The 10174-nt window shown below is 42.6% G+C and overlaps 2 protein-coding genes across 4 annotated transcripts; both read left to right on the top strand.

The window, feature by feature from the left end:
* Positions 1-2389: 2389 nt before the first annotated feature.
* On the top strand, positions 2390-4103 carry LOC123041432 (putative 12-oxophytodienoate reductase 12). The gene is made up of 4 exons (XM_044464043.1): positions 2390-2510; positions 2641-2921; positions 3099-3251; positions 3340-4103. The coding sequence occupies exons 1-4, from the start codon at positions 2452-2454 to the stop codon at positions 3957-3959; spliced, it is 1113 nt and encodes a 370-aa protein (XP_044319978.1). The 5' UTR covers positions 2390-2451; the 3' UTR covers positions 3960-4103.
* A 2035-nt stretch (positions 4104-6138) lies between these two features.
* LOC123045556 (putative 12-oxophytodienoate reductase 11) lies at positions 6139-8905 on the top strand. 3 transcript variants are annotated; one of them, XM_044468657.1, is made up of 6 exons: positions 6179-6342; positions 6448-6686; positions 7143-7283; positions 7409-7539; positions 7805-7981; positions 8247-8905. In XM_044468657.1, exons 2-6 carry the CDS (start codon positions 6679-6681, stop codon positions 8837-8839), a joined length of 1050 nt encoding a protein of 349 aa, XP_044324592.1. In that variant the 5' UTR covers positions 6179-6342; positions 6448-6678; the 3' UTR covers positions 8840-8905. The 3 variants fall into 3 exon arrangements, with proteins under 3 accessions (XP_044324590.1, XP_044324591.1, XP_044324592.1); XM_044468655.1 differs by lacking the exon at positions 6448-6686 and having other exon boundaries at positions 6139-6342; positions 7148-7283; XM_044468656.1 differs by lacking the exon at positions 6448-6686 and having other exon boundaries at positions 6140-6342.
* Positions 8906-10174: the final 1269 nt, after the last annotated feature.

Raw genomic sequence — 10174 nt, 5'->3', positions numbered from 1 at the left:
ATGTCGTCACACCGAGAGGCCCTAAGAATATCTCTCCATCGTCGGAGGAGCACATCCCACTCTCAAGCTATCTAGTCCCTTGTCAAACTTTTTGATGAACCTATAAGTTGTCGTTATGATCATCATGTTACAGGTGACGTTTGAGCAACCCCAAAGCTCACCATGTGGTAAGAAGTGACTACGATACTCTCATGGTCTAAGGAGCAAAATCACACATTAACACTTTGTGTTATTACAATTGATTATAGACGATATTGCTCAATTCATAACAGACAAATTTGGGTCGATTTGATATGACCGTTCTTTCGACATCATAATCTCAAAGTTATTTTAGGACTATCTTTTAACACTTAAATGATATCCTAAGATCCGGAAAACATGATCACCAACAACACTTGAGTTAGGCCTAGAGGCAAGACTAGGAATCTTTTATTTAACCGTTTATTATTCCACACGTGCATATGCTTTTTTTCACTAAATCACATATTTCAGGATCGTAACAGTTATAGCATGAAATATAAACTTTTATTTATGAACATGGAAATATAATAATACAATATTATTGTCTCTAGGAGCTCCGACTAACTAGGGTTTAACAATGGCTATCTTTTAATCAAGTTCGAATGACCAAAGTGGAAGAGCTCAAAGGCTCTAGGCAGTGGGAAAACATAGACATTTAAAAAAACCTTTTTAGGGCTCTAGAGATCAGCCTTTAATCACAATGAGAAAGAAATTCAAGTTAGAAACTTTGATCCCATTTTGATAGTATATGCACACCTATGGACTCAGTGTGATCTTGCATCACTAAAATGAAAAGGCTAAGTCCTTAAGTTGGCCAGAGTTTGTTGTTTAAGAAAATGAGGGTTCTTCACTCATTTCCATTGTTGCACTTTTTGAGAGTTAATCTTCAATGGACTTGGTAATCATTAGTCCCTTGAGATATGTCTACATTAATTACCCAAACCCATGTAGGGGATTAGATTGCTCTTTCACCCATATTGTGTTAAATATATTTATATGACAGCTGAGAGAAACAACATAGGTAGATCACTGAACTTTTCCTGACGCGTGCACCAACGGTGGCGACGATGATGGCTAGAGTTTTCGTTCAAGCTATCCGTGGAGCGATGTGGGGGAGATATGGGTATGATAAGTAATAGGTAGTAGTCGTACATATACCATTGGAGCTTCTTTAACGTGCCATCAGACATGAAATGTGTCACATGTCTACAAAGCGCATATCACAATGTGAGGGTAAATGCACAAACAAGAAGGAGGGTGCTAGCACCTGTAGACACTTGCAACGGAGCTTTTACCCTTTAGGATTCATGTCACAAGTGTCACATAATGCATCCCTCATCTACCATGTCGTTCATTGCTACCAATTTATTTCTTCTTCGTATATACATATCTCAATATCACAAATGAATGAAGCGGGTAACAGTTGTGCATGGAACATTGAAACTTCTTCAATGTGCCAGGATATGAATGTATCGCGACATCTACAAAGCTCATATCCCAATGTTCAGATATATGCGTAGACAAGGCGGAGCGTCGGCATCGTCGACACTTGACAAAGAAGAGCTTTTGACCCTTCAGAATTTAACATCACAAAATTCGTACACCACATCCCCTACCTACCACATCATTTATCGCATCCATTTTGTTACTTCTTTCTATATAAGTAACATCGAATTGCGTATTGGCATAGATTTAAATGAATCATATCCTAGTTGTGTATAGAACATTGGAACTTCTTTAATGCATCATTAGATCAAGGAATGTGTCACAACGTCTACAAAGTTCATCAGGGTCAAAAAAACATCTACAAAGTTTATCAGGGTCAAAAAAACGTTTACAAAGTTCATCAAGGTCAAAAGAACGTCTACAAAGCTCACATCCCAATGTTAGGATATCTGTGCGGACAAGGGGGGGAGCGTCATGACCCATTGGCGCTTGCTAGAAGAGCTTTGACCCTTTGGGGTTCATCATCACAAGTGTCGAGTAACGCATCCCTCACCTACCACATCGTTTACTGCCCTAATTTGTTCTTGTCGCTATATACATGTTACCGCTCACAAATTGCCTAGTTTTAATGAATGAAATACAAGTTATGCATGGAACATTCGTACTCCTTCAATGCACCATCGGGGATGAACGCGCCACAGGTCTACAAAGCTCATTCCTAACGTTAGGATATAATGCGGGCGCGACAAAAGGGGGAGCGTCAGTATTGACGGGCACTTGCGAGAAGAGGTTTGACCCTTTAGACTTTAGCATGCATGACAAGTGTCGTATAACAAATCCCCCACGTATCACGTCATTAATTGCTCCCAATTTATTTTCTTGCTATATAAGTAAGTACCGTCGTATTGCAAATCGCAAGACACTCAAAAGTACTCACGTTTCAAAGAGAAGTAGTAGAAGGAAGAACAAGGAAGACCAAGGTCGATGGAGCCCATTCCTCTCATGACTCCCTACCAAATGGGCCCATTCGAGTTTTCTCACAGGTGAGTAACACGGCAAACTTCCCAAGCATCAATTCGCATCTGATTTGTCTCAACAACAAAAAAATCGCATCTGAAAGTAGCAGTGAACATCATGGAACCTGATCTCGTTAATTTCACTTCCTTCATTCAGGGTCGTGCTGGCGCCGATGACAAGATCGAGATCATACGGCAACTTCCCGCAGCCGCACGCCATTAGGTACTACACGCAGAGGGCCACGGAGGGTGGGCTCCTCATCTCGGAGGCCACGGGCGTGTCGGCCGACGCGCAGGGGATGAGCGCCATCCCGCACACCCCTGGGATCTGGACCAAGGATCAGGTCCAGGCATGGAGGCCCATCGTGGACGCCGTGCACGCCAAGGGCGCCACTTTCTTCTGCCAGATCTGGCACGTTGGGCGAGCATCCGACATGCGTAAGATTTCTGTTGTCGCTGTCCATTGCACTGTAGCTGCTGCTGTCAGTTTCTTTCTTTTTTTTGCGGTTGAACTGCTGCTGTCAGTAAAAAAAAGTTTAGCATGTTTTTTTTTATTTTGCGATGAAAAGTTTAGCATGTTCTCAGCTCTGATCTTCTGTCTGTATTGGCCGTCAGAGCAAGAACCCATCTCCAGCACCGATAAGCCGATAGAGAGGACTCCACAGAACTACTCCATGGACTTCTCCACCCCCAGGAGCCTAACCGAGGAAGAGATTCCCGATGTCGTCAATCAGTTCAGAATTGCTGCCCGAAATGCTCTTGAAGCCGGTAAGTTCGTTCGTTCGCTAATCCAATTCGCAGATGGTTTATGCTCCTGCTTGAGATCGAGGTTCTAATGCGGCATGCGTGCATGCAGGGTTCGACGGGGTGGAGCTGCACGCCGGGAACGGCTACCTGCTGGACCAGTTCATGAAAGACGGCGTGAACGACCGCGCCGACGGCTACGGGGGCAGCCTTGAGAACCGCTGCCGCTTCACCCTCGAGGTGGTGGACGCCGTGTCGAACCAGATCGGGCCCTACTGCGTCGGCGTGCGCCTCTCGCCCTACTCCGGCTGCCTCGGCTGCCGCGACTCGGACCCGGACGAGCTGGCCGTGTACATGGCCCGGGAGCTGAACCGCCGAGACATCCTGTACCTCAACGTGGTGGAGCCCGAGATGGCCTGGGAGTACGACGGCGGGGCGCTTGGGGTGGGCCATCACAGGCTGCAGGCGATGAGGGACACCTTCGACGGGACGCTGATGGTCGGCGGAGGGTACGGCAGGGAGGAGGGGAACTGCGCCATCGCCGAAGAGTACGCCGACCTTGTCGCCTACGGCCGCCTCTTCCTCGCCAACCCCGACCTGCCGGAGAGGTTCCGGCGGAACGCGCCACTGAACAAGTACAACCGGGCGACGTTCTACACCGACGATCCCGTCGTCGGGTACACAGACTACCCGTTTCTCGGCCAGACGTCCAAGGGGAATGGCGTGATATAGCAAAGATGCATGCATGATACCTAAGGAACTGTGTTGCCGTTCCCTCAGTGTGGCTTCTTCTTTTATTTCTACTGTAGTACCGTCGTATCAACTATCAAGAGAACAATTACCGTGCTTAATAAAAGGCAACACCAGTTTGGATGATTTTCGATGATTACACTCGCTTCTTTTACTGCCGTTGCGTCTTTTCTGCTTAGCTTTTTTTTTTTGTAAACTGACTTCTCTGCTTAGCTGATTTGCACAAGAGGGAAACATCTGTGGGATTTTTGTAGCAGATTTTTCTTAAAAAAATGGGGGGAATTAAGCGCGCACATATGCTTGTCCTTTACTCTTTTTTTAGGGGTGGCTGTCTTTTACGCCTTTTTTTAGTAACTCCTGTCTTTTAACGAAATCACTAGTTAAGTAGTACTCTTTGCGGAGATCACTCTAACTTTCCCAGGTTGCGACAAGTGGCGCAGTTTTTCCTTTTTCCGTAGATCCATTTATTCAAAACATTTTATCTCTTAACCCGTGCGTCCAAATCTCGAACCGTTTTCGTTGTTGGATTCCTCGCGTCGAGATCTTCAAAACTAGTAGATCCCATGTTCATAGCTTTTGACGAACTTTTTTTCACGAAAAAACCGACGAAAAAACCGAACCGGGACCACGGGTTTTTTTCCTTTTCCGAAAGAGGCACGCCCATGCCTCTGACGAAATCACAACCGTGCCTCTGACAGAAGCAAAACCGTGCCTCTCGCGAAAAAAAACAGAAAACACGTTTTTTTCCCTTTCCGAAAGAGGCACGCCCGTGCCTCTTGCGAAAGCACAACCGTGCCTCTCGCGGAAGCAAAACCGTGCCTCTCGCGAAAGAAAAAAAACAGGAAACACGTTTTTTTCCCTTTGAAAGCACAACCGTGCTTCTCGCGAAAGAAAAAATAACAGAAAACATGTTTTTTTTTCGTTTCCGAGGAGGCACTGCCGTGACTCTCGCGAAAGGAAAAAAACAAAAAGCACATTTTTTTCGTGAAAAAGATGCGTTTTTTGTGCAAAAAAATTATTATTTTCGAATTTTTTTTGTCGAAAAGCTAGGAAAGACCGGTGGAAAACCAAAACGTCAAAAAACCCCGAAAAAAAACCGTTTAAAAAGTCAAAAACGCGTGCGAAAAAATAAAAAAAAATGAAATCCGGAGGAAGCGCCCAGAACACGATACGTGACGAATGGCTGAGAGCGCGTCAAGTGGTGCTGATCGTTGCGAGGCTCCCGAAGAAGCGCTTGTTAATTAGCTGCTCCCGTCTTTTAAGCCTTTTTTAAAGAGCATGTCTTTTACGTCTATGAGATAATCGAAGCCATGGCGGATGAGCGTGGTCGCCGCTTGGGCTTGCGCACGACAGCTTAGTGACATAACCTAGCCCGTGGGCCGTCACGCACGCCCTAGCTAAATGGTACTTCCTCCATCCGGAAATATTTGTCATCAAAATGAATAAAAGGGATGTATTTAGATGTATTTTAGTTTTAGATACATTCATTTTTGTCTATTTTAATGACAAGTATTTTTGGACGGAGGGAGTACTTCGATTAAAAGAAAGCTTTCCCTAAAAAAATCAAAAAAAGCTAAATGGTACTCTCTCCGTCCGGAAATACTTGTCCTATAAAATAGAAGTATCTATAACTAAAATAAGTCTAGATACATCATTTTTTAAGACAAGTCCTACAAATGAATAAAACAGTTGTATTTATAACCAAAATAAGTCTAGATACATCCATTTTTAGGACAAGTATTTCCGAACAAAGGGAGTACTTACACTACATGGTACTCACGCCTCTAAAAATGCTAAATGATACTCACCCCTCTCAAAGAAAAGCTAAATAGTCCTCCACTGGATCTGGATGACTGCAGCAGTGACCTCGAAGAAGTGTGTAGTACTCCCTCCGCCCCAAAATTTTTGTCTTAAATTTTTCTAGATACGGATGTACCTTATACTAAAACATGACTTGATACATTCATATTTGGACAAATCTAAGATAAGAATTTTAGGACCGATGGAATACGGTAGTTAAGTTTGTGGCCAGCTCTTCCTTCCTCGTGATCTTGCAAGCAAAACGTGCGTCCACAATCGGGGCAGGTTCATTGAACCAAGTTTTTTGAAAAGGATATGTCGCCGCGTCCAGAGTAGGAGTAGTACGTATTACTATGAAAAGTCTTCCTTCTGCACACTCGAGAGCAGTACGCCCGCCACAGCTTTCATCAACATAAAGGCTGGGAGGTGCCAAGGCCCCACCCCGACGAACGGGCGGAGGAAGGGCGGAAGGGGGCAAGGAACAGACCAAGGAAGATGAGCAACACTGCCAGCACCGCGCCCTCCTCACCCCCTACAAGATGGGAAGGTTTGATCTTTCCCACAGGTCCGTCTTTTCTTCTCCCGATCCCACTATCTCTTTCCTTGGTACGGAATACCCCAACCAGCCGCCGATTTTTGTTAGTAATCGCCCAATAATCGATTCTTTTAGGTCTTATACTTGGGGCGATTCCTGCAACAGGGAAACCATTCGGGTGCTAAAGCTGCCAACCGCACTAATTTTCTCAATAAAGAGGATTATTTAAATCCCGGGCATGGCTCGTGGAGGATCTTTTCTTGTTTGGATGCTGCTGCCCTGTTGCTGTTCATATCTTGTTTTACCATCAAGAACAGAATTTAGCCCCGGGTTTTAACCCCCAGGATAATTGAGGATGGAACCATCATGCTCAGGTCATATGCTGAAATCTATTATAGGGGTTGTTGCAAACAATGAAAATTAACATGCATTATGTATTTATTTATGCAAGAGAAGCCTCGACCCGAATTTTTGATGTTTCTGAATGAACTTGTCAGATGATATTGTCAACTCAAATCATCTGTTATTACAACCAAAGTTTTGATGTTTCTGAATGAACAAGTGAGATGATATTGTCAACCCAAATCATCTGTCATTACAGGACAGTCATTCATGAATAGACCCCAACTTTTAGGAGTTAATACCAATGAGTGTGCACCACTCAGTAAGTGTGGTCAACAGTCAAGTTTCGTCTGATGAATTTGCTGCGTGTCCCTGAATCTTTTTGGCTGTGCCTATGGACTTGTCCTGGAAAAGGAACCCGAAGAATTCTGTCACTCATCTTTACCTGATGATCCACTTGCCTGAGGTCTTTCCTTTTTTCTGTTTAGGGTAGTTCTTGCACCGCTGACAAGGGAGCGATCCTTCGGAAATGTTCCTCAGCCTCATGCCATACTATATTATCAACAGAGAGCAACCAAAGGAGGCCTTTTAATTGCTGAGGCCACTGGAGTTTCAGACACTGCTCAAGGGTGTGTACGACATATCCTTATGCTGTGGTTTTTTGACATCTTAGTAGTCATATGTTCAGTTTCCTCTTTGCAGTTGTATGACTTTTAAAGGTGATATGTTTCTTGTTACACTGTATGAATGCTAGGTACAAAGACACTCCTGGCATTTGGACAAAGGAGCAAGTAGAAGCATGGAAACCGATCGTGAATGGAGTTCATGCTAAAGGAGGAATATTTTTCTGTCAGATTTGGCATGTAGGAAGAGTCTCTAATCACAGTAAGTTTACCAACTCTAATATAAGGTTGTCTGACTTGTCATCAAACCAAATTTAAGCACAATTATGTCGCAAGCAATAATACCTCAAATGGATTTTAGATTTTTGGCTCAACTTTTTATGAACATTCTGTGCAATTATTTACCATTTTATTGCACCATGAGTTACCTCGTGTTTTTTCGTAAACAAAAATACATTAGCAACCCCATAGTTATCCTTGTAGCCATGCTTTTATTTCACTTACATATGTTCGTTATCTCTATGCAGCTTTTCAGCCTAATGGGCAGGCTCCAATTTCGAGCACTGATAAGCCACTCAAACCTGTAGCGAGAGCCAACGGCATAGATGCGCCTACAATCTCAACTCCTAGGCGGCTACAGACTAATGAGATTCCTTTGGTAATCAACGATTTTAGGGTTGCTGCTAGAAATGCAATTGAAGCCGGTAAGTACCTTTTGGTTGGTAATGAACCCCCCTTTGGTAATTGTTATCTCTCACATTTGTGCTCCAAATGTTATGCCAAAATTATATATCATACAAAGTAGAGACTTCTCATTCAACCAAATTAGTATCAAGAGAAAATTATCATACACTTTGTTCTCGTTAATGTTCTGTCTAGTGCCTAACAGACACTTACTGAATTCTTCGACATCGCCCTGACTGTTGAAGAAGAGGGATCTCTAACTTCAATGCCTTGTATGGTGTGTAGGATTTGATGGTGTTGAAATCCATGGAGCTCATGGTTATTTGATTGATCAGTTCTTAAAGGACCAAGTCAATGATCGCACTGACAAATATGGTGGGAGCTTAGAGAATCGCTGCCGGTTTGCACTGGAAGTAGTTCAAGCCGTAGTTGATGAAGTTGGAGCTGATAAGGTTGGGATAAGGCTCTCACCGTTTGCGAACTATTCAGAGGCATCCGACTCAAACCCAGAAGCTCTAGGCCTATACATGGCACATGCACTGAACAAATTTGGAGTTCTCTATTGTCACATGGTGGAACCACGGATGGTGAATATTGGTGAAAAGTTTGTAACTCCCCATAGTCTTCGCCCCATAAGGGATGCTTTTAAGGGAACATTTATTGTAGCTGGGGGATACGACAGGGATGATGGAAATAAAGCAATCGCCGACGGCTATGCTGATTTGGTAGCATATGGGCGCTTGTTTCTATCCAATCCTGACTTGCCTCGGAGGTTTGAAATAGGTGCTCCTCTCAACAAGTACATAAGAGATACTTTCTACCTCTCTGATCCAGTTATTGGATACACTGACTACCCATTTCTGCCGTCCAATGTCTAGATGGGCCTTTCAGGAATATTCATGTATCAGTACTATGTTAAAAAGGAATAAGGTCATTGATTTCAATGCTCATGTGTATTAGCACGGTATGGATAAAATATGTAATCATTATTGCAATTTAAGAAGCGCAAACTGAAAAGCAAATTAAGAAGTCTGATTTCTTGCCAATCCCACACACTCAATACTTAAATTGGTGCAACAGAAATTCCTGATTATGCAGGAAACTGGAAAAAATGCTATTAGGTTACCTTGTGAATCCAGCATAATCATTAGAACTTTGGCTTTGGCATGTTCCCATTAAAAACACGTCATTCTTGTAAATACCTTGGTTTCTCTTCTCTCTTAATGAAAAGGCAGCGCTCCTGCAGGTTGCTCGCAAAAAAAATAAAAATTCAGCAGAACTATGATTTTTTGCACCTAGCCCAATACACTCAATAGCTAAATTGGTGCAACAGAAAACTTCAGTTGTTGTTTAATTTAGAACTTAGCAAGATTTTCAGGATTTAAACGCTTTAAGTGGTTAGATCTAAATTTCACTATTCTCAGTTAAATGTAAATCTTCAGTTTCTGTTCTAATCTGACAAAGTTGAACCTTGGTCTCCTTCAAATTCTTTAAGTGAAAAAAGAGAAGATTATCTACTAGACTCTCAAGCTTATCGTAAAAGTAATTGTGCAATCATGTTTTGGAATGACTATCCCTGATATTACCTGACATTGTCTCAAGTAAATATCAGGCTCACAGATTAGAGAATCTTATTCTGAGCTTTAATTGTTGATATCGCCACCTACAGAATAGTGAAAAGCAGCATTATTAGTACGTATATAAAAATGAAAGCTATGTAATGGCCAATACTTGTGATTCCTTTGGCATCACAGACATGTTAGAAATCTTCCTTTGGAACTTTATCGCCTGTGTTGATTTTTTTTAATGTAGTTTTAATATCTAGCCTACCCCAACTTGTTTGGGATAAAAGGCTTCGTAAGTAAGTAAGTAGTTTTAATAGAATTATAGCTGTCACATTCATTTTGTGGATGATGTATCATGTTCAAGGAAGAGCTTTCAATACCCTTCTGTATCAAAAGTGAGGTTCAGGTGCACTAAAGCACACAATCTTATTGGTGATTTGTTTATTCATGAACAAATCTTAGTTATTCTCTTCAGAGGCCTGTTATTTAGTGCAAATTTATGGTTTTGTTAGTGAAGACTAATATTAGGTGCCTGACGGCTGTAATAGTTTTCAGGGAGATTGCTAGATCAACACGAATTTCGGCTATGCCTTTTACGGTTTTCTTTTATGTAAAGAAATTTCTTAAGATCAGGCAACCAAGACTTCT

The sequence above is a fragment of the Triticum aestivum genome, chromosome 2B, assembly GCF_018294505.1.
Source record: "Triticum aestivum cultivar Chinese Spring chromosome 2B, IWGSC CS RefSeq v2.1, whole genome shotgun sequence".
NCBI classification, from domain to species: Eukaryota; Viridiplantae; Streptophyta; class Magnoliopsida; order Poales; family Poaceae; genus Triticum; species Triticum aestivum.
This window is presented reverse-complemented; position numbering and strand designations above follow the sequence as displayed.